Raw genomic sequence first — 25,750 nt, forward strand, 5'->3', positions numbered from 1 at the left:
ATTAGGCAAGAAGACTAATGATTTAATTTATTTTAATACTCACATAATTGTATAGAAAAAGCATACTGGCTAAAAACCACAAATTCCCAATACTATGCATTGAAATATGCTATTCTTCTGCCATAAGAATTCAGGTTTGCTCTTTGTGCTTCCTTGTTACCATGTCCTGGGCAACTTTCCTCTGCCATACCCTTCTGCCACGAAGTTCCGCCTCACCTCAGGCCCAGAGCAACAGTCATCCATCTATGAACTGAGGCCTCTGAAACTGCAGTTAGAAGACCCTTCCACAATTGTCAAAGATTTTAATAGCTAGACTTTGAATTACTAGGTCCTCAAGATCCACCAAGTTCCCCCAAGGCCACCTTCCAGCTGCTGCCACAGTCATTTTATAATGCAGGACTCGACTTAGATATCAAACCCTATTCTGTTACTGATGCATAACAAAACACCTCATTATCTCTCAGAGTCCCTTGGGGTTGGGAGAGAATTCACATTTAATGCAATTGTCTAAGGGCAGGAGGAACAAAGCACAATCTGTTGGGGGGGTATGTTTGTCCTTCAGTAGAAATTAGATTATGCTGAGTTATATCTAATAATCAGTCTGTGCGAATGGTAAAAAACTACAGATGGTGATAAAATCACTATAGATAAAAGCTATTTTCAGAACATCTAGACAGGCATGGTGGCACACGCTTATAATCCCAGTGACTCCAGAGGCTGAGGTTCTAAGCAATTTAGCAAGATTGTCTCAAAATAAAAAAAAGCAACAAATAGCTATAATTCAAACCCTGAAATTTAATAAACCAAAGTATTTTCTAATTTAGTCTTTATCACAGATTTTCTTTAAATAGCTATTATCACAAAACATACTTCAAATACTCCTCCCAAAGTCTATCTCTGTCCAACTTTTCTGCATATATATCAAATAGTCTAAAATGACATATTCCTGAAAATAAGAAGTATATTTTACTAATGCTGTGAAAATTAGAATTTTAGCCACAGACCCAACAACAACAAAAAGTTAACTAGAGAAATGATTTGAAATTAGTTACAGAATTTATATACAAAATTAACATTTGTCAGAGTTGACTACAGCTCAGTTGATAAAGTATTTGCCTAGCATGCATGAGGTCCTGGGTTTAATCCCTAGCACTTTCAGCCAACCAACCAACCAACCAACCAACCAAAAACAAAACACAAAAATAAACATTTATAAATTATATCACCAAATTATGCCTTTTAAAAATTATTATTTTTTAATTGTAGATGGACACAATACCTTTATCTTACTTATTTTTATGTGGTGCTGAGAATAGAATCCAGTGCCTCACATGTGCTAGGCACATAATTCAAACCCTGAAATTACAAAATTAATAAACCAAAGTATTTTCTAATTTACAGTCTATCTTCTCTATCACTGAGCCACAACCCCAGGCCCAAATTATGTTTTTTGAGGATAGAAAGTAAATATTAAAAGCCAAAGAAATAATTCTATGCTAAATGCAACTTCCAAGAAGTATGTTTATAAACATCTTTCCAAAGGAGTCATTACTTTTCCTAGCATTATTTTTACTCTTCACTGACTTTAGATAGCATGGGGAATACCAAAGACACTGAAGAGCTTTTTTCTGTTTTCAATGAGTTTACTTCTTTCAAGAAGAAAAAAACTATACTAAGGTAATATAAAATGGTCTGATAATTGAGTATTGCTTATAGAAGTTTATGTATTCTTTTGTTCTCATTCATTCTTGGCCAGCATTTACTTAGTCTGTCATCTAATTTAACCTTTCAAATGGGAAAAGTATGAAAGTGATATTAAAACTATTGTTTTACTATAACTATTTACTATAAACTATTGAGGAGGAAAAGAAGGGACCTTTATCTTTTTTACCACATTAGTCAATAAGGCAGGTTACTGAGCTGAGTAGGTAGTAATAACTATGATTTAGGAATAATAATAAAATCAAACTTATTTCTTAAAGACTCAGGGAAAGGTAATCAACAACAAAAACAATATAAAAAGGAAATACAAATATCCAATAAAAACAGTCTTCCACATGAAAGAAGCCAGTTTACAGAAATAATCATCTTTCACTCTTACCCCATGATACTTACTTGCCATCTGTGTCTGATGTAGCTGCATAATGTAGGGGTGTGCAGCCTCTTTCATCAAGGTCATTCACACTTGCTCCTGATCCCACAAGAGCAAACAGGCACTGGTAATTGCAGTTGGCAGCAGCATAGTGCAGTGGAGATCTGTGTGTCAAGTTAATAAAAGATAAAAGCCAGGGACATAAACAAGAGCATAGTTGACTTTTACTCTACATTTATAAACACTGTGTTTATGATGGGCCTTTCAATGACTTCTAATATACACCAAGTCTTTTTAGAGGACATAAAACTAGGAGGAGAAAGCAAAGTGGTAGAGAATGTTTTGGTATAAAAAATATAATCAAAACAGTTATTCAATGGTTCTTAAACAGCTGTAATTCAGTCCCCTGAGTGGATTATAATCTTCATATTCTGATCAGAAACTGGAAAGCTTTCATTTTAACAAAGCTTCTCCTACTGCTAATAAAAAAAATATAGAAGCAGAAGCCTCTACTCAAGTCTCAGTAGAGAAATAAAGTATAAGAGAAAAAAATAGAAGCATTATAAAGAATGCTCCATTATATCAACTGCATGATAAGCCTACATAGTAGTAGTATCAGACTTCTCATGCAATAAAGACAATTTTGAAGACTATTCACTACTCAGAAGAGTTAGAGTACTGTTTTAATTTCTAAAGACTGAGTATTTGTAGTTGATTTCTTTTTTGGCATCAGGAATTAAATCAAGGGGTGTTTAACCACTGATTAACAGCCCCAGTACTTTTTGTATTTTATTTAGAAACAGGGTGTCACTGAGTTGCTTAGCGCCTTGCTAAATTGCTGAGGCTGCCTTTAAACTTACAATCCTCCTGCCTCAGCCTCCTGAGTGACTGGGATTACAGGCGTGTGCCACTACCTTCCAGCTGTAGTTTATTTCTTTGTGGTTAATAAAGTGAAAGAGAATGTTACTAAATTATGAGTAAACTATTTTAGGATCACAAAACTGATGATTCCATAATTTCACTACCCTCCCCCAAACCAAGAAATACGATTGTAAAGTACAGTTTAGTCTTCACAGTACAATTTTTACCTAGTAAAATATTATTCTGTCTATGGTACATTATATAGATATATATTTAAAAATGCAATTAATCCTCAATTCTTTAAAGCTTATAAGGTCAGAATTTGCTTCAGAAGTCCCCACTGCTATTTATACTACAGAGTACTTGATATGCAATAAAATTATTTTAGACAGATTAAAGTATAATTATTAAAGCAAATTAACTATAAAATATTGTATTCCAAAGCCAAACAAAATGATTATGATATTGTGGGTCATTAGTTCCTTCCATTAGTAGGCTTATGAGATCAATCTGTTATTCAAAGCCATTATGGGGGTCAAACAGTTTTTTCTTTTGTTCTATTCATTTTTTATTTCCTACATGCACTGATATTTGCACATTTCCTTCTAATACACACTCTTCCCTGTCATAGACTTTGATAGGCACAGTTCTCAACTGTTGACACGTAATTTTGTTCATGATGCCACTTCTATCTTTCAAACAAATACCACCCATTAATTCTTTCCTATAGAGTCTTAATACATTCTGTGCTTTGACAGGAATATACAATGGTAGCTTCAAATATCACTACCACAAATGCTAGTTACAGTAAAGCCTGGGGCTGAACAGTGAGAAAACTGGCTGAATGACAACAAAGAAATCTGGTCATTTCATAGCTAACTTTCTGAAGATTATTCGCAGTGGGATATGTGAATGGGTGTATGAGATTTACATAGAAGAGACAGAAAACTCACACACACACATATTTGAAACCTATTTCCTCTCTTTAATAGTGCTTTGTAACCAGAAATAGCAAGTAGGATGTCTCACAAGGGAATGACTTTGGGCAAGAATTGTTACTGTATCCTAGGTACTATGAATTTCTTGAAGGACCATAGGTACCAAGGAATATCAAAATTTTTATCACCATAATTATGGGAGAAGTGGTATCAAAAAGCACTTACTTACAAGGGTAAGGCTGTGGCTAGTATTCTAGGGCTTTGGGAGGGGACCAGGTGGAAGGAGACTAAATGAGAACTAATATTTAGAAGATATTGACTTCAGATAGGACTCTCAATGAATCATGATCACAAAGCCAAAGATATGGAATCTTTAATTCTGTCTTCTTTTTGGTTTTTAACAATTCTGAGACAGGCCCTCGTTAAGTTGCTAAGGCCATCCTTGAACTTGTGATCCTCCTGCTTTAGCTTCCTGAGTCACTGGGATAACAGGCATGTGCCACTGTGCCCATCTCTGAATTGTTAATTTTTAGAAATCAATTAGAAGGTAAAGCAAATCGTTAAGTAAATAAAATCAATCAGTTTCTACAGAGAAACTATATAACATGACCTACCTCCCAAATTTGTCCTTTTTGTTGAAATCTGCACCAGTATTCAACAGGAGGTTTAGGCACTCCAAATTCCTATTAGGTAAAAGAAAAAACTTAATTGTCAGATATTTTGCAGTAAAATTGGTAAGTTTAATAAGAATTTTTATTCTTATTTATTTTTTAAGGTGGACACAATGTCTTTATTTTATTTTTATGTGGTGCTGAGAATCGAACCCAGTGCCTCACACATGCTAGGCGAGCGCGCTACTACTTGAGCCACATCCCCAGTCCTAAATAAAATTTTTTAAATGAGGATAAATATGAAAAAAAATAGCATGATTTACATTCTGTGAAGAATAAAACATTAGAATTCATCTTATCTAAAACTTAAGAAATTATGTATATAAATACTGGTACATTCACAGGAAATAACAAATGACTCATATCATTGTTTAGAAGGAAGAGCACATTTGTAAAAGAGGGCCTAAGGAAATTTTGGGAAACCATATGCTTGTAATTAAATGGTTTAAATTTAAGTGGTTTTCAATACTAAATTTAATAGATTAAAAAACCAAAAAACTTTAAAAACATACCCAAGTCAGTTCCCTATTATCTTCTCCTAAACTATTTTTTTTCAGTTGTAGAGGGACATAATACCTTTATTTATTTACTTTTATGTGGTGCTGAGGATCAAACTCAGGGCCTCACACATGGTAGGCAAACGCTGTACCCCTGAGCCACAACCCCAGGTACTCTTCTCCTATGCTATTAATGCTTACTTAGATGCCTCAATTAAAATAACAGGAGAAAACATAATACTCATGGGATTCCTGTAATTTAATTTTTATAATTTTGAACATCAATTTAGTTGAAAACTATAACTGCCAAATAATCAGACAAGTCTGTTGGTCCTCTCTCTGAGGGTAAGTTACATGGAAATTAGCTTTTAACCATAACACTCTCTGGAGACCACAAAAGAATAAGGGAGTCAGTCACATTCTCACAATCCATTTATGGATTGTGGTATTCTTGATTTAGAGCACACTTGTCCTCTGAAGTCTCTGGAAATTTTTAAGGAATTATCATTGGAAATAAAGTTCTTGCAAAATGTCCTTCTAACAATCACAAATTAAAAGTAGCTTATCACATATCTAAAGAAGCATTAGATTAGCAACATGCTTTCAGAGACTTAAGGGTTTTAATTGAAGTTTGTCATTCAACAGAACCAATTGCCTTGTTTCCCCATAAGCTATACAGTCCAAAATCTCCAATCTCAAAATTTTCTTTTCCCAGTAGTATCAAGACATAAACACCACCAACATTTTTTTCCCTGAAGATATGGTTTAAAAAGTATCTGAAGAGCATTAGTATTATAGAGAACATTCTAAATGGTTTGTTGTTCTCATTTGACTTTAGAAGACAATTTTTACTTGAGGAATCACTTTATTCATTTCTTCTTTTATCCAGGAATTGTTTTCACTTAAAAAAATATATATATACTTCCTTTTGTAGGCTTTCTCTCCTTCCTCCAGTTAAAATGTATGACTTAGGTAAGAGAGGATTGGGGGTGGGGGTGCGCGAGTGATTTCTGCTACTTTGGACTTCCTTTAGATATGTGTGTGTGTGTGTGTGTGTGTGTGTGTGTGTGTGTGTGTGTTACTGGGGACTGAATCTAGGTGCACTCTACCACTGTTAAATCCTCAGTCCCTTTTCTTTGTTTTGAGATAGGATCTTGCTAAATTTCCTAGGCTGACCTTTAACTTGAAATCCTCCTGCCTTGGTCTCCAGAGTTGATGGGATTACATGCATGTACCACTGCACTCAGGACTCGCCCCCAATCATTCCTTTTAAGTTTTCTTATTTTTTGGTGACCCAGAAATAAGTAAGAGGAACAAAAACAAGAAAAACTGCCATGACCAGCTTTCTTTGTCATTGTCATTGTGCTGGGGATCAAACCTAGGACCTCACACATTCCAAGAAGCATGTGCTCTACCAATGAGCTATATTATATATACTCCCAGCCTCCCCTCCTATTTTTAAAAGAAATAAAAATAGTATTTACATACCCTCCAGCTGCAGCTGCATGTAGACAAGTCCTGCCAAAATCATCTGGGGTATCGATTTCAAATCCTGTAAGAATGTATGTCTTATCAATTATATAATATTATAGATGTGTTACTTTAAAGTATTATATCAAGAAATGTCAAGAATCATAACTTTTCCTCCAATCCTAAATAAAAACTATGAGTTCTGAATATGAACAAATGAATGAAAATATTTTTAATAATATATAATATTACAAAAAACATTTACCAGTATTAGATTGGTGTTTCAAAACAAATATTAGAGTGTTCTTTTTAAAAGGCAATACCAGGCATGGTGTCATGAACTGTTAGTCTCCTAGATATGTAGGAGACTGAGGCAGGAGGATCACTTTTCAGAAGTTTGAGGTCAACCTTGACTATTTAGCAAGATCCTATCTCAAACAAACAACTCAGACTTCTAAAAAGGCCACAGGATACCATGGAATATTATTCAGCAATAAAAAGATAATGATAATGACACAAAGATGACCCTTATGAACACAGTAATTCCATTCTATGAACTATTCAAAAGGGGCAAATTTAAAGACATAGAAATTAGATTAGTGGTTACTTAGGGATAGGGGAGGGCAAAAATGGAGAATAATTGCTAATGTTCCTTTTTTATTTTTAACAAGGGATTGAAGATTTTTAAAAATGATCTGTTATAATGGTTATCCAACATACTAAAATACATTAAACTATATTCTCTTTTTTAATACTTATTTTTTAGTTGTAGTTGGACACAATATCTTTTATTTTATTTATTTATTTTCATGTGGTGCTGAGCATCGAACCCAGGGCCTTGCACATGCTAGGTAAATGCTCTACCACTGAGCCATAACCCCAGCCCCGAACTATATTCTTTAGAGGGGAAATCATAAGGCTTTTTCAAAGAGCAATAAGTGCTTGTTACCTGTACATTATTACTGCTAAGAGATACTATTTAGTATTTTATTATCATTATGTATTTAATAATTGAAAGCACTTAATAAGAATCATAAATTGGTAGTAATAACTTAGAAATCTATCATCTTGGTTTTGTTTTTTCCTTTTTGATACAGGGTCTCACTAAAGTTGCCCAAGCTGGCCTTGAACTTGTGATCCTCCTGCCTCAGCCTCCTGAAAAGCTGGTATTACATGTGTTAAGACATAGCACCCAGCTTGATCCTGTTTTGTTTCAAACAGACTATTAGAATTTAAACTACTAATTATATACTGCATAAATAATTTCATCAGATCACAGAACATACTTGTTTCTTGAAATGGAAGTCAAGACCAATAAGACATACAAATGAAGATTTTTTGCTTCCAGTTATTAAAGGACAATCCAAGAAGACTGCCATCTAATGAACAGAAGAAATATCTAAAAATATCCCATACCCCACTCCAGCTAAAAAAGAAGAGGAAACAATTATAAAATATTTTCTCTAGCTGATGAGAAAAATCAAGTTTTACAATTATACTATGTTTATGTATGAATATAACAAAATAAATTCTGTATATGTACACATCTATATAAAACTATAATACACTAATTGAAGTAAGAATATTAATATTGGTACTGTTAGAAGTACGACTACTACTAGAAAGAAGGTCAGTAGAGCAAGAAAATGGGGCAAAGAAGAGGAGCAGCAAAGGGAAGGTCCTGGGAACTGCGACTGATCAAATTATGTTATGTGCATGTACGAATATGGAACAATGAATTCCTCTATTATGTATAATTATAGTGCACCAAAAAAACAAACAAAAAAACTGAATAGTCAAACATCTAAGAGGTATTAATGAGTAATCTATACTTGGATCTATTTATATGTAATTAAAAAAAAAAAAAAGATAAAGATATTGTCTTAGCACTAGGAAGGGAGGGAAAAAACCCACAGAAAAACAAAAGAACTGGTCTGTGAAGGCTCCATTTACCTGAAGAAAGAAGTTTCCTGCAGCAATCTGAAAAACCACTTAAGGCTGCCAAGTGAAGGGGGAACATTCCATGTATGCCACGCCTAAAGTTAACAGAATAATACATTAATTACAACACAAGAAAAATATAATCATTTAAATAAATTACATACAGACTACTTAAGTAAAAGATACCAGTTGAGTCAAAATCCCCCCAACTTTGGAGAATAATATGGTCAGAGTGTGAAAGTAGGTAGAATTTACTACACAGTTATATTTTTCCTAGAGTAGGTTTTTTAACCTCAGCACTATTGTCATTATGAACTTTGGAGTATACACTTTACGTTCAGAATGTTCACCAGCATTCCTGGGTTATACTTACTAGATATAACATCTTCCTTCTCAACCAAAAATGTCTCTGGACATTAGTTTAGGGAGCAAAACTAACTCCCATTTTGCCCTACCATTTAAAACCATTCCCACAAGGCAAGATGTTCAAGAATGTTCATCAAACTTATTAAAAGTAAAAAGTAGGAAGCAAATTATGTTTGCAAGTAAGGAGGATAAAGTGTGAAACATTCATATAATAATTAAATCCCACAAAATAAAAGAATAGAGCTACTGGTAGAGACATCAATCAGTTCCAAATTTATATCTACACAGTAAGTCAATGTGAAATTCTTATAAAAGTTGCAAAAAAGATGTACAGTAGATATGTACAGCATGCCATTTATAAATGTATAGAAGATATAAAATTTCTTAAGGAATAGATAAATGTGATACACAGAAATAATAAACACTAATTTAAGTACAATATTCATTTCTGCAAGGCCCATACACAAGATCTCATCTTTCAAGTAAAATTTCACAGGAAACCTTATTATGTAAAATAAATAAAAGTGAACTGATCTGACTAAAGTGGGAAGCAGGGGACACACTGTAGTAGCAACCAAGGAATCCATGAGCTCTGCATAACACTCTGAAAACAATCATCTAGATAGTATTTTTGGATGAAAACAAAAAGTGTGTACAATTTTGTCAGACTTCCAAGTCCCTGGGATTACAGATGTGTGCCACCACACCTGTTAACTTTTTCCCCCAAGTCTCTTAAATACTTCCACACTAAAAATAAAGATCTCAAAAATTAAAAATCTGATCAAAATTGCAATTAGTTATGTTTGAAAAAGAAATGTAAAATATGTAAAAAAAAAATGCTACCTTGACTTGACAAGAAAATTATATTTACACATTTATATACCATACTGGCAATAAAAAGAATAAGGAAAAATTCAAGTATAATACTGAGGACAGAAATCTACATTTCCATCTGAAGTATTTAGAAAACTATACTTCACCCTCCTTTTGTATTTCCCTGTGATAGCTATCAACACCTCTGTAAGTACTACTTACTTTGCAGTGTCAGCACCACTTGTGATAAGAGTGTTGATCAGCAGCTCATGCCCATAACGTGCTGCTATGTGCAAAGGGGTGTTTCCATTCTTATCTTCACAGTCAATTACAGCTCCTGTAAAAAAAAAAAAAGGGCACAATGTCAGACCCTGAACTATATAAAGATCAAGTCCAACTTATTATGTGCAATGTAACATAAAACACCTCTTAAGCAGAAACTATTGGATACAGCACTTCTAACTAAATTTTATTCATACCATACTTACTGGGTCAAGAAGTTGGGGTTACAGGTTTTACGGCTGAAGCAGTTTTGTAAATTGAGCATAAAATTTTAATATACTTTAAAGCCAAGCATGGTGGTACACACCTGTAACTCAGCTATCCAGCTACTTGGGAGGCCAACGCATGAAGATCACAAGTTTGAGGTCAGCCTGGGCAACTTAGTAAAAATCTTTCTCAAAATCATAAAATAAAATAAAGGGCTAGGTGTAGCCTAGTAGTCGTATACTTGTCTAGCATGTGCAAGATCCTGGATTCAATCTACAGTACTGCTTATTAGAAGAAAAAAAAAAAAGATTTTAATATACTTAAAATTGACAAAAAGACTTCAAGGGTCTAGCAAAATGTAAAAACCATTATGTTAGAACAAAATCAAGCACACTTCTTTAGAACAAAATTTTTCAGAGCTTCAATGTGCACATTCTGCACCATTAAGAAGATTGTATATACTGCTCGAAAAATTATTTGATTATGAATTTGTTCCTAGTTTTTACCTACAAAACTATAGTACCAGCTGAGTGTGTGTACCTGTAATCTTATCAATTTGAGAAGCTGAAGCAGGGGGACTGCAACTTTGAGGCCAGTCTCAGCAATTTAGCTAGACTCTGACTCAAAAAATTAAAAAACAGCTGAGGATGTAGCTCTGTGGTAGAATGCCCCTGGGTTCAATACTCAGTACCAAAAATAAAAAAGCAGAAAAACAAACAAAAACACAAGGAAAACCTATAGTACTTATTCTATCTTGAGGACTATTAAATAGCTCCTTCAAACACGGTTTGTGAAATAATGACTTAAACATACCTAAAAGTTTTTTATTTAAAAGTTTAGCTTGTCTAATAATAAAGTCAAACACAAAATGAAAGAAGTTCATAAAAATCAACTAAAATTCTAAAAATTTAAAATATTCAAAAGGCAAAAAAAATAATATATGTTAATATATATAATACTTGTAGTGGAAAGGCAGTTTTCTACCAAGCAATGTTGATTAAAAAAAAAAATCAAAACTAACTGCTATGGAAAATTTATATATAGAAAATTAAAATTCTGAAAGATACACATGCATAGCATTTTATACTCTATAACTTGATTTTTTTAAGAGATCTGAAGTCAAATATTAAAAACTTATGGATTACAACAATTAATACCACTCATTTTGTGGATGTTTTTACTAAAATAAAGAAATAAAAAACAAACAGAAATACTTTTTACCACTCTGGATAATGGTTTGTGATCTGGAGAATCTACCGTGGAGGGCAGTCATGTGCAGAGGGGTTTTCCCATCCTTACTCTGAAATGATTGAACAAAAAACAATTTTTAAAAATTACTATTATTATATTAAAAAATACTATTAGAATATGTAATGTTTAGTTTTATTTTGAATATCCTCTTCTTCATCTTCTACAACTATTTCTCAAGCATTAAGTTTAGTTGAAGCCTATGGAGATAAAAATAGCTGTTCTGTTCAAAATTATGAACAAAATTTTTAAGCATGAATATCATACTATACAAATGTACAAAAAACTCCATAATCAAGTTTATAAAAAACTCTGTATGGTCCATAAGATATGATCTTAATATTAATCTTATTCCACAGGTGAGGAAACTGAGGCACATAACCATGAATGACACAATCAAGATGTGCTTCCTAAATTTAAGACTCAAAATTTCATACAGTTTCAATGCTTTCATTCTATGAAATCCTAAGCCCTATCATTTTTGACACACTGGGGATTGAACCAAGAGGTACTCCACCACTTAACAGGCCCTTTTGTTTTTTATTTTGAGGCAAGGTCTTGCTATACTGTCAAGGGTGGCATTGAACTCATGATCCTCCTATGTCAGCCTCCCAAGTCACTAGGATAACAGATGTGTGCCACCAAGTCTAGCTTGAAGGAGGGTCTTGACCAAGGAAAAGTAAATATTGGAATTAAACTTGGATACTATAAATCATTTAAAAAACTATATATAATAATTTGTTTATAATTATTTGTAATCAACATTGTTAATCATTTTCTCAAATCACTTAATACATTAAACTGGTTGTGCATTTATATACTATAGAAATTCTAAAGGCATTCTCAATATGAAGAAAAATAATCCCTGATGTAGGTAATAACTTTTCTTCAGAGTTAGGTAATTTCTTTCCCCCACTAAAGCTTTTAGGTTGGCTGGGTTCAGTGGCATATGCCGGTAATCCTAGCTGCTTGGGAGACTGACGAAGGACAATTACTAGTTTAAAGCCAGCCTTAGCAATTTATCAAGGCACTAAGCAACTTCTGTCTCAAAATAAAAAATAAAGAAGGGCTGGGGATGTGGCTCAGTGGTTAAGCACCCCTAGGTTCAATGCCTGGTACCAAAAAAATAAATAAAAAAACAAAATCTTTTGATTAATAAAAACATACAAAGAAAAGAAACTGTGTTGTAGTTCTAACTGCTGAGCAATACCTAGCATATTGATTGTGTACATACTGAAACTGAAATGTGACAAGTGCCCTAGGTTTATACTAACACCATTATAATAGAGACCTCAAGAAAGCCTCATGCCATGTGGACTATTACGAAAGCACATCATAAATACATAAACCTAGGTGTTTTAGTTTATAATTACAAAAAAATTTTTTTTAGTTGTTGATGGACCTTTATTTTTATTTATTTATATGTGGTGTTGAAAATCAAACCCAGTGCTTCACAACTGCTAGACAAGCCATAACCCAGCCCAAGTTCATAATTTTATATAAAATTTTCACACACACAAGCAAGTGATCCAAGTAATCTTAAAACCAAGTAATCTTAAAAAAATTTTCAATCCTGGAGGAAATTTGAAAAGGGATGAGGGAGAGAGGATACATGCTTGCATTGCTACTTGCCATAAGCAAAAATTTGGACAAGTTTCCTACTTGAGACTTCACTTCCTCAACTGAAAATGAAGATAATAACTAACATCTATACATCATAGATCTATTGTTCAGAGTAAATATGATACTTTTTGGAAAACTTCATATACCATACATACTATAAATGCTTATTTTAATATAAAATTATCATTTTTACTTCAAGCTTTTTTTTTTTTTCCTTTCGGGTAATAGAGATTGAACCCAGAGGCCTCTACCACTGAGCTACTTCCTCCACATCAATTTTACATTTTTTCTTTTGAGATAGGGTGTCACTAAGTTTCCAAGGCTGGCTTTGAATTTGCAATCCTCTTGCTTCAGCTGCTGCATTGCTGGGATTATAGGCATAATCCGTTGTACCCCAATTTACTTGATGTTTTAAAGCATGTCAGTTTTTTTTAAATTTTAATTTTTAAGCTATAGATGGACACAATATCTTTATTTATTTTTATGTGGTGCTGAGCTCACCACTGAGCTCTACCATTGAGCTATAACAGCAGCCCCCAAGTTGTTATTCTTTCAGTCAGGAAAAAACAAAACAAACAAACAAAAACCCCACAACAACAACCAAAAAACAAAACCATTTTAATAAAATAATTCTAATTCATTATTTGAAAATGTTTCCTACGTTGCCAATTTCATCTACAGCCTTTTTATTTGGGGTGTGTGTATATATGTGAGAAAGAGAGAGAGAGAGGTACTGGGGATTAAACCTAGAGGTACTTTACCACTAAGTCACATCCCTAATCCTCTTTACTTTTTATTTTGAGACAGGGTCTTAGAAGTTGCACAGGGCCTTGCTGAGTTGCACAGGCTGGCCTTGAACTTGCAATCCTATTGTCTCAGTCTCCCTAGCCACCGAGATTATAGACATTGGATACTAGCTCTACAACTTTGGTTCCCACAAAAAACAAAAACACCACCAAACAAAGAAAGACTTCTAATAAAAACTAGGATTCAGGGCTGGGATTGTGGCTCAGGGGTAGAGCATTCGCCTGGTGCTTGCAAGGCCCTGGGTTCGATTCTCAGCACCACATAAAAATAAATAAATAAAAATAGAGGGATTGTGTACAACTAAAAAAAATAAATATTTTATAACAAACCTAGGATTCATGAAATGATGAAATTGGGATGATCTCACTAGTTAACATTTATACACATAGTAATCAGTATATTTCAGGCCAGTTTTAAAACACTTAGATATACATATAAAATCAGTCATTTAATCCTCACAATCCTATTAGAAAGATACCATTGATCCTATTTTATATAAAAAGTAAACTAGGCCCTGAGGTTAAGGGACTCAACCAAGTCTCTGATCTAGTAAGTGGTAGAGTCCTTTATTGTAAGCCTACAGGCACCATTTGAGTAATATTTTTACTTTCTGCATACTGATCATAAAAAGTATTCTAAATATACAAAGGAAGAAGAGCTTTGCATTACCACATAAGAAGTCTGCCTTAACATGTTAGGAAGGCATATTTATTTCTCTCTGTACTGAAGAAGCAACATGGAGTTTTACTTAACCCCTCAAAGCAAATAAATAGAAAGACCCACAAACATTTTAAGAGTTGATATTGAATATGACCAAACCCCAGTAATAACAAAAAGGCCACACATTTTACAATTCTTAAGTTTAAATATTAAAAGAAGTACTTGATGTATTCCGTTTAGTTGACTCAACTTTATTCTTAAAGAACAGAGTGGGTGGGGAAAGGAGAGCTTATAAGTAAAACAATCAATGCAGAAGGGCTCATGTTAAGCAAATTTATAAAAACCAGACCTATGTTGCCTTTTAAAGTCCACTCATTTACCTCTTCCACTCTGTAGAATAACTGACTTAAAACCTTAGAAACTGAATTTTTATAAATTAAATGATTACAATTTTTAGTGATCTATATAACTTAAGGAAAGAACAACAATATGGAGACTAGTGTAGGAGGAACCGAATAAATGGAGAGGGGAAAAGAGAGAACATTAATGTTAGAAAAAATATAAATTTTAAAATTAAATTAAGTTAAAAGTTTAACTTTAAAATTTTAAACTAGGTGCACATCTGTAATCTCAGAAAAGTGGGAGGCTGAGGCAGGAAGATCACATGTTTGAGGCTAGCCTGGGCAACTAAAGGAGAACTTGTCTTAAAATACAAAAATAAAAGGACTGAGGATGTAGCCTCAGTGGAAGACTGCTTGCCTAGCAGCCTAGCATTTGTGAGGTCCTGGGTTCAAACCCTAGTGCTTAAAAAAAAAAAAAAAAAAAAAAAAAGTGGGTATTAACAAGGCCTTTTAGTCAATCAATGATTTAATAAATACTAATTTGACAAATGCAGTTAAATACAGATTTCAGAAATGAATACTTATTCTTTCTGGTTGAAAATGTAGAGCTATCAACAATTTCTGTATAATTTCAGAGTCAGAGGAAAATCATCAACATGGTAAATGTGTTTCATTGGAACTTGGCAATAAAATAACTTGGACAACTGCACATTAGTAGGATGTCACAATTCTTCAGAGAAATCAAAGCAACTTTTATAAAATCTGTTTCTAAATTAACATCATAGGCTGTTGCATTCAGATTTACTTAAAGGGTAAATCTTAACCCCTTTGCTAAAAAATTCTCTGTCATGTATGAATTTTCAAATTCATGAAGAACAAAACTTCAAATAGGACCATTGTTCCGAGTATTTCATAACTTGGCCTCTTATGGCACTGACACTCAAATTTCAAATTTCAAAAGAAAATATACACTTAATGTAATCACAGATACTAAACTTAGCTATGTAGACTGTAATATGAACCCAATGATTCATTATCAAATTATACTAAATATTCATTCCTAAATGTCAGTGTATAAATCAGGAAGCCTAATCTTTTTTATTTAAAGATAGCACCATGTAATAGAAAAATGTACAATAGCTGGGCATAGTGGAAAAGCCTGCAAACCCAGCAACTCAGGAGACTAAGGCAGGAGGGACACAAGTTCAAGGCTAGCCCTGGCAACTTAGCATGACCATGTCTCAAAATTAAGGAATTTAAAAAGGGCTGAGGATGTAGCTCAGTGGTAAAGCACACCTGGGTTTGATCCTCAATTTATCTTTCTCTTACACACATGCGTGCGTGTACACATGCGTGCGTGTGCACGTGCGCACGCACACACACTTCAATGCACAAGAAAAATACCTAATGATACTGGTAAGCCTCCATTATTTCCATGATACTTACTGTTCAACCTGAAAGATAATTTTAACTATAGCCATTTTAATCATAAACAGGTCCCACAGAGACCAAAAATTTGGTTGTAATCTTTGTTTCTAAGGAATGTTAAGATGATGCAGATTTTTTAAAATTTTTGATATAACCTAATTATTGGATCTTTTCGGGGGTGGGGGGTGGTGGGGGGTGGTGGGGGTGCTGTGGAGGGGAAGTGTTGAGGGCCACAGCCCAGTGGGATGAGGAATGGCATTTTTACCAGAAGGAAGTGTTTGAGAGTTGACACCATCCAGCCATTGAGATGATAATGGTTAAGTTAAGCTGCATATTCAGTTGTATATAGACCCTTGCTGTCCCCCTGGGGGCCTGCTAGGAGTTCTCCAAGGGATTCCTGGGGAGTTGGTGAAGTTCCAGAGGAGGGATTTCCGGTTGGGGTTGTTCCTAGAAGGGCCGCATTGGTGGCATTCCAGGGAGTTCGGGAACAAAGGAGTTCCTTTTGAACCTACAAGTGCCTCCTGGCGGCTCGGTTATTTTGTGCCCAGCCAGACTGTGGCAAAAAAGCAATTCTCCTTTTCTAAAGAGCTTAGCTATTTTTCTGGGCCTCAATTATCCAAAAAACCAAGAATTGTTCAGATTATAATAAGTTGTTCAAACTTAACAAAACATTTTAGAGTAATTAGTAAAATTATTAAAAAGGAGTCACTTATTGGTTTGTTCAAAAACTGAAAGCCTTAAATGTTTATTCCTCTTTATTCTTTGTTGTTTTGGTATTGGGGACTGAACCTAGGGGCTCTTTACCGTTGAGCTACTTTTTAATTTTTTGAGACAGGGTCTATCTAAGTTGTTAAGGCTGGCTTGAACCTGCAATCCTCATCCATCAGCCTCCAGAGTCACTGGGATCACAGCTGTGTACCAACATGCCCAGCTTAGTTTGTTTTTTTAAAAGATAGCTTAGCTCCAAGCATAATAGAAGTTCTTACTCATACCTCATGCCTCTCCTTCCTTGGGTGTGATATGAATAAATTTTATCCATTTGCTGGGAACAGACAATGTAAAGCAATGATCTAATTATAGGTGGGCTTGATGATGCTACAGCTGTCTGAGTGATTCAGTGCCATCATTAAAGGCCTCAATTAAGTTAGGTGAAAAAATGGATTCCCTTCCTATCAGTAGTCCGAAAGACATTTTCCATCATACCTAGCAAAGGATCTAAAATTGCACTTATGTAAAACTCCCTGTAAACCACATTTTTCTTTTTTGATATAGGGTCTCAATAAACTGCCTAGGTTGGCCTCAAACTTGCAATCCTTCTGCCTCAGCCTCCTTAGTTGCTGGGATTATAGGTAAGCGCCACCAAGAATGGGTTTCTGTAAACCATGTTTTAAGCTTAAATATTTTTAATAATCTTAAATGGTTCTGTGGTTTTCTTTTCTTCTTAATACAAAATATAGTTTGCAAGCAACAAGTGAGAGTACCTTGGAAAAATCTAAAACGATTATGTACCATATAATAGTGATGCTCAAAATCTTGGTCGTATGTGCTTTCTCACAGAATTAAATACAGTAAATTAAGAGTTGACTTTTTTTTTTTTGGTGGTCCTGTACAATCAGAAAAATAAGAAATTATACCCAATTTGATTCAAATGTATGAATTGTCAAGATTATTGTCCTGTCATGTGTAACTAATACTAAAAAAAAATACAGTAAATTATATTTTGGCTCTAAAATTTTGACAAATTTATAAAATCCAAATGCTTGTTACCGAACGTGATCATGACCAAAAAGTCAAAAAAGAACTATTCTTTGTATGTAAAACACAGATACTGCCACCCAAGACTGTGAAAAATCTCACAGAATTGTAGTGTAAATTTCCATATATGGACCATCTGAATTTTGCCACTAACATTTACTATGTCTTTTATCACATTATCAATCCATCCATTTAATTCTTTGATGCTTTTTAAAGTTAATCACAGACATCATTATGTGTCACATCTACACACCTCAATATGCATATCACTAGTCAACATTTAGGGTTTTTCTTCCTTCTGAGAAAAAATTTCCATACAACAAAGTGTATCAAATCTTAAATTATCACCTTATGAGTTCTGATAAATGCTTATCTATATAATACAAAATCCTGTCAAAATAGAAAACATTACCATTATTCCATAAAGTTTCTTCATGCCCCTTTCCCAGTTGATCCCTCTACTCAGAAGCAACAACTGTTCTGATATTTTAACTACAGCTTCTGGAACTCCACAGAAACGGAATTTCCTGTGTTCTAGAACTTTACATAGATGGAAACAGTATATATATATTCCTAACCTTAGGCAGCATATATTAAAAATTCATTCATGTTCTTGAGTTTATTAGTAGATAGTTTTTATTGCTAAATGGTATTTTCTAGTTTTAGTAAATGAAATACCTCAAAGATTCTGATTTTATTTCATACCTTCATATTGACATCAGCCCCATTGCCAACTAAAAGTTCTAAACACAGTGCTCCATGTGTTGATGCAGCAGCAAAGTGCAAAGGAGTAAATCCTTTTTCATTCTTTTGATTTACATTAGCACCACAGTCTATAAGTTCATTCACGACAACATCTTGTCCATTATAGCAGGCCACATGAAGAGGTGTGTTTCCATAGGCATTTGGTTCATTCATCTATTGGTAGAAAAAAAATGTGCAAATGTTAAAGTAGTCTTGATGACTATCATTATTGTGAATTATTTTAGGAATTTTCGTGTGGTTGTCATCAAATTATTAAAGCAAAAAAAAAAAAAGGAAAATACAGATGAGATCTACAGTGCTAAAATTCCTTTAAAATAATGAATATAACAAGTATTTTGGTGTTAAATGGATTCAGTACATTTAGAGATAGGCAATTCACATAGGGAATGTCTATACATATACAATGTCTACATCATGACAAAACTGAATGATTCCAAAAGGAATATTTTTAGGAGAATGAAAACAAGCATAATCTATTTTTAAAAGGCTTCAAAGTTAGGGACTTGATATGAAATTAACTCCAATAATTATGAAAAAATTAATCTGAAGACTGAGGTATATTCAGTTCAGTACCATGTTATTTTCAGCTTTTCATTTTGCAGTGACAAGACTAAGGTTACTAACAGAGATCAGGATTTTTAAAAATAAATGAAATTCTATTCATTTTTGTTATAGACTTGTAAATACATTCCAGTTTCACATGTTGACATTTTCATCAAAAGGCAGAAGAATGCTCAATAATGAGAAATAATCCATCCAACTCAGGTGGCTACCACCACCAATTCATTTCAAATAAATAAAATAGGGCAATAATTTAACATTTATGTAACTTTTGTGCAGTAAAGTTTTACCTTGATTGAAAAAAGATCTAGTCTTATCTTTGACTTTAGGGAGATAATCTGTGACATATCCCATACCTCAGGTTAGGTTGAAGAAACAGAATAGGTTTGACACTTGATACTAAGGTAGGGGCCGATCATACCAGTTTTAAACCAACACTGTGATTCAGGGTGGGGGTTTTGGGTCATTAGGTATCAGCAAACTTGGAGACTAAAATCAACCACTTGGGCAATAAATTAATCATGCCTATGATGGGGCCCCATTAAAAAACTAGAAATTAGTGTACGCACTGCATGCATCTGTAGTACTAGCAACTCAGGAGGCTAAGGCAGGAAGATTGCAAGTTTGAGGCCAGCCTTGGCAACTTAGTGAGACCCCATCTCAAAATTAAAAATAAAGGGGCTGGGGTTGTGGTTCAGTGGTTGAGTGCATGTGTGAGGCACTGGGTTCTTAGCACCACATATAAATAAATAAGGGTCCATCAACAACCAAATAAAATATTTTTTTTAAATTAAAAATAAAAAGGATGGGCTCAGTGATAAAGCATTCTTTGGTTCAATCCTTAGCATCCAAAACAACAACAAAAACACCTGTGAAAATGAAGCTCAGATGAGCATTCCTAGTTGACAAAACTTTGTGTATATTGTTATAAACTGATGCTGGGAAAGTAATGCATCCTGATTCCATGAGGAGGACAACTTAAGAACACTCCTTAGCTTTGTCCTATGTGTCTCCCTTCCTCTGGCAATTCTTAATTTGTACTTTCCTACTATAATAAACCATGATTGCGAATGTAATAATTTTCATTGAGTTTTTCTGTATCATCCTAGTCACTGAATGGTTTCATTTATTTATTTGTTTGTTTATTTTCTGGTACTAGGAATTGAACCCAGGTGCACTCTACCATTAAGCCTATCCCAGTCCTTTTTTTTTTTATTTTGAGAAAATTTCATTAAATTGCCCAGGCTGGACATGAACTCATGATTCTCCTGCCTCCACCTCCCAAGTTGCAAGGATTACAGGCATGTACCACTATATTCACCTTAAACCTCAATGTTTCTAGAAGCCCCACCACCACTTGTGGTTGGTCAGAAGTGAAGGCAGACTTGTGTAGAGAGAGACATCCCTCTAACCATGTAGTTGGCTCCAGTTTGTCATAATTTTGATATTTTCTTTTATGAGATGACTGGTAATAGAAACTGGAAGAATAAAAAAGTAACAGAGTAGATTTTGCCACTCTCAAAACCTTCAAAAGGAATCAACTTTGCAGAAACTGTGAATTAGAATTTCTATATCCCAGAATTTTTAGAGATTAGTTTCGTTCATAGTAAAGTTTTAGTTCATGGTAATTTGTTAGAGTATTCCTAAGAAACTAAAAAAAAAAAACCCATGCAATAAGAGATCATATATCACTAAAAGATCCCAAGTTGGACCATTTATTCTAAAGAACATTCTGCCACCAGAATTTATAAATGTTCGTTTTACTGTCAATAAAATAAGCTTCTAAATTGTGCTAGGATGAATTTAAAAGTGATTAGAAATGATGTTGCCTTTATTTGTGTTAAGGGTCTTTTAAGACACTAAGTTACTCTGTTGAAACAGGGCTATTAAGAACTATTGAGCTGAAATGGAACTTCTCTACTTTCCACTCTCCAAGAGCCCACAAATATGTTTGGTTTTTTAAACCTCTTCTGAATCCCACATTTTCCATACTTATTTGTTTTCAGCAAAGTGTTTCCCTATATCCTAAATTAGCAGTCCATTCAGCTCTATTGCACTGAATGAACTCCGTAGTGTCAAACCAGGATATCACTTACTTTTTGTTATTTTATTTTTTTTGCAGCTGAAAACTGCCTCCTTTTAGTAGATCCTTGCCTTCTCTTTCCTCCTAATTTGCTGCTTTTAAAAACAACCACGTTTGTCTTAACCATATAAAAATAAGAGTAAACATATTCAGACTAAAGAATATGTGTTTAAAGGATCACTTGTGAAAACTACAGGTACTATTAGTTGTCTCAGTTTAAGAATTAAATATACCCAGATACAGCAGTACCCCTTCCTCAAAAAAGAGAATCATATATTAAGCAACACTTAAACTTGGTGAGCAAGAAGTCTCTTGTCTTCCTACCTACCTCTTCCTGATATCCTATAATGGGTTCTGTGACAGCCATTTAAAAGGGAATACCTGACTAATTAAGTGAATAAGACTAATAATAACCTAGTCACATAATCCAAGTGTGCCTGACCTGCTGGTTTATGCAAAACTGGAGGAAATGGACCTACAGAGTTTGAAATGTGATGGAAAAGAAAACCTTCTGGAAAATCACCTTTGGAATTTACTTTACCTCCACATACTTTGACATATTACCTTGATTATAAATTAATACACTGAACTATAATCATTTGGTTAAATGACAAATATTGTAAGAAATCTTTTTTTTCAGGGGGGGGGGGTACTGGAGAATGAACCCAGAGCTGTTTTATCACTGAACCACATCTCCAGCTCTTTTTAATTTGGAGTCAGGGTATCACTAAGTTGCTTAGGGCCTTGCTTAGTTGCTGAGGCTGGCCTTGAAGTTGCGATCCTTCTGTCTCAGCTTCCAGAGTTACTGGGATTACAGCTATGATTCATCAAGCCTGGCTTCTGAAATCCTTTTAAATCTGAAAGTGTTTGCCAGTGTAATAAAGTTCATAAAATACTCCATTATTTTATATTGTTCTATATACCTACATCTACTCCAAGATCTAGAAGGTACTTGACTACACTGATCATTCCACTGGAAGATGCTGCATGAAGAGGCGTATAAGACTTCTTATCTTTGCATGTCACTTCAGCTCCATGTGCCACAAGTAATTTCACTACTTCAATATGACCTGGAAATGTGTTGAAGAACAAAATAGAGATGAGCATATATAAAATATTAAATATAATCCTGAATATATTTAAAGAAAGACAAATATGCATATTCATCACATAATGCATGATAACCAACAATCAATCTCGTTACAATTTGAAAAAGCACAGACAGAATAAAAGATTTCAGAATAATTTCTATAAATATTGGTAGAGGTAAGATTAAATATGATGCACTTTATTTAATTTGTCCAGTGTCAACACTACAACTGATAAATCTTTTGCCTAGATCTTCTGGTCCCCTCATACCCTCACAGATTGACTTAATGCATTCTTAAGTTAGTTTTAATTTTTAACCTTGTTTATATTTCTCAGCCTTACTGGAATCTTGTTCTTATAAATCTGGGAGTGACTTTGGTTTGTTTCTTTCTAATTTTTCTTTTTCATGTTTGAGATGGGGCATTGCTATGTTACCAAAGCTCAAATGCATGGACACAAGTGATCCTCCTGACTCTTCAAGGGAATGCCACAGCACCTGGAAGGCTTGTTTCTCAAGAAATTAGGTTTTCTTTTTGATACTGGTGATTGAACCCAAGGGCACTTTATCACTGAGTTACATCCCCACTCCTTTTTATTTTGAGACAGGGTCTTCCTAAGCTGCCTAGGCTGGCCTCCTGCCTCAGCCTCTGGAGTTGATGGGATTACAGGTGTGCACTACTGCATCCAGATAAAGCCCTGTTTTAAAAGGGGGTTATATATAGGGAAGTGAGCCACTAAAAACATTAAAAAAGGGTTTTCCATAGCCAGTTTGGAGGTGATTCATTTCAAAGAAAAAAGGGGAGAAAAGTTCTAGAGTGAAACAAATTATATTACTTTGCCTGGGTGGCTGTAGCCAAAAAAAGTCAATTTATAGAAAGATAAGCTGAGGACCAGAATTTAATTCCCATAGGGTTCTCTACCCTTTCAGTCCCAGTATAAGGGATTGAACCCAGGGGCACTCTACTCCAGATATATAGCCATGCCCTTTCTTATTTTGAGTCAGGGCCTTGCTAAATTGCAGAGGCTGACCTTGAACTTGTGATCCTCATATCTCAGCTTCCAAAGTTGCTGGGATTACAGGTGTGTTCTACCATATTTGGCTTCTAGAGCTCTTTTTTGAGTGGCATCCATGAGACATTATGGTATATAGATTTTAGAAGAAAATAATAAACACCATCTTTAATTTAATTCCCTTAGGAATTAAGAACATTTTCCACATTTTAATTTTGTTCAGGAATTTAGTTTTCTTGTCTAAGAAAACTAAAACAGGTTGTGTTAGAATTTATTTTCAGGGAAAGGAGGAGGAAAAAAACAGTTCATATTCATTTAAATTATGCACTGCTTCAAGAAGAAAAAAAAAGTTAACAAGTTGCTAATCAAGTAATATTAGCTGGGCAAGATGGACCATGCAGCTCAGGAGAGAGGCTGAGGCAAGAGGATTGTAAGTTCGAAGCCAGCCTCAACAAAAATGAGGTGCTAAGCAACTCAGTGAGACCCTGTCTCAAAAAATAAAAAGGGCTGGGATGTGGCTCAGTGGTCGAGTGTTCCCGAGTTCAATCCCTGGTACTCACACCCCCCAAAAAAGAAAGGAAATATTTATTCAATGTCAAAGTCCATAGTAAGAGGATTTGAGGCAGAACATGCCTGGATAAGGCTAAAAGTACTGAAAACACTGAAAAGATTGAGGAAGGATGATGGTAGAAGCAAGCATAAATTGAGGAGAGAGAAATGGCAATTTATTTGGGGTCAGGGTTGGGGCTAGAGAATCCTAATAGAGACTTCAATAACAGCATAAGGAGGTGGGACCTAATGGAAAATTTAGGGAACCTCAACCAGTGGATGAAAGGAAGCCTGTGAGAAATAAATCACAAGATTACATGTAATCCCTAGTATCTACTGTAATGTTTTTGAAGGGTGGAACTGGGGATTGATCCCTGGGATTCTTTACCACTGAGTTACAACCCCAGCTATTTTTTGAGACAAGATCTTTTGCTAAGGTGCTTAGGATCTTGATAATTTGCTGAGGCTGGCCTCATGTTTTCAATCCTCTTGCCTCAGTTTACGGAACTGCTGAGATTACAGGCATATACCACCAAACCAGGCTTCTTACACTAATGTCAATGGATTCTCTGGACATAATCTAGAGGTGACAATGTTTACACTTTAGGCTTGTCTTTAAGATGGGTGACCCATCAACAGTTTCCTGTTTTCACTATTTAGTTCTTTAATCCCATATGCCTAGAGTAGTTTTAGAAGCTATGTGTCATCTTGTTCAATGCTTGCAAATGAAAGGAGAGTTATGAATCTGAATGCTTATGCTCAAAAATTAAATGGCCAGTGCTATAGTTTCAATGTGTTCCAGCACTTAAACTTAATATCTAATGCAACAATGTTAAGATATAATTTTGTGTGGGAATGGGTTTGTTATAAACATTGAATTTAACTCTCCCTTCTAACCAGCGTGATGTCTTGTACCATGCTATGATGAGGCACAGCCTACACCAGATGCCTATGCCTTCATCTTGGGCTTCCAGCCTCCAGAACAAAAAGGAAATAAATTTCTGTTCATTACAAATTACCCAGTCTCAGGTATTGTTATGGTAGCACAAAATGGACCAAGACATGTAGTGATTTCCAAGAAACATTGAATTACCTTTTTCAACCATACTAGAAAGGTCTAAAATATGATACTATATCAGTGACCACAAAGCTATGCTACATCACCCGAGAAACACATAATCAACTATTTATGGAGTTCAATTATAGGAAACTACAAAATTACTCTGGCCTTCCATTTCATAAAAATAGCTGTTAAGACTAATTGTTCAGGAGGAAAAAGGCCTGATGCATTCTATTTAATGTGTAAATTTTTTAATATACAGTATTAGTTTTAAATCACAGTACTGTTTCTAAACCATCTTGAAAAATAAACTACAACAGAATATTCAAGAAAGTTTCCAAGACTTAAAGTAGAAAACTATCAGGTGTGAGGAAGAAATTTTAGTATGCCACAGAAGACTTGCTTCTGAATTTTTTACCTAAAAAGAAATTATCCATTACATATCTAAAGGCACATACTTTTGGTATGAAACACTAAGTTTTCAACCTCTGGCTATCAAAATATTTTATCTATCTATCTAATTTTGAGACAGGGTATCACTAAGTTTCTTAGTGCCTTGCTAAACTTGAACTTGTGAGTCTCCTGTCTCAGGTTCCAGAGTCACCAGGATTATGGGAGTTTGTTACCATACC

General features: G+C 34.4%; 1 protein-coding gene across 7 annotated transcripts in view; it reads right to left on the minus strand.

Annotated features, from left to right (window-relative positions):
* The window catches only part of Ankrd28 (ankyrin repeat domain 28), a 188,048-nt gene that overhangs the window by 45,620 nt on the left and 116,678 nt on the right, over nt 1-25,750 (minus strand). For all 7 annotated transcript variants that reach the window (XM_076842037.1, XM_076841927.1, XM_076842006.1 and 4 more), the window contains 8 exons: nt 22,337-22,479; nt 18,706-18,918; nt 11,360-11,438; nt 9,872-9,986; nt 8,483-8,565; nt 6,548-6,611; nt 4,506-4,574; nt 2,116-2,256 (listed from right to left, as the gene is read on the minus strand). In XM_076842037.1, the coding sequence (XP_076698152.1) occupies nt 2,116-2,256; nt 4,506-4,574; nt 6,548-6,611; nt 8,483-8,565; nt 9,872-9,986; nt 11,360-11,438; nt 18,706-18,918; nt 22,337-22,479 (907 nt within the window). The remainder of the gene's footprint in view (nt 1-2,115; nt 2,257-4,505; nt 4,575-6,547; nt 6,612-8,482; nt 8,566-9,871; nt 9,987-11,359; nt 11,439-18,705; nt 18,919-22,336; nt 22,480-25,750) is intronic.

Source organism: Callospermophilus lateralis, chromosome 1 (assembly GCF_048772815.1).
Source record: "Callospermophilus lateralis isolate mCalLat2 chromosome 1, mCalLat2.hap1, whole genome shotgun sequence".
Lineage (NCBI taxonomy): Eukaryota > Metazoa > Chordata > Mammalia > Rodentia > Sciuridae > Callospermophilus > Callospermophilus lateralis.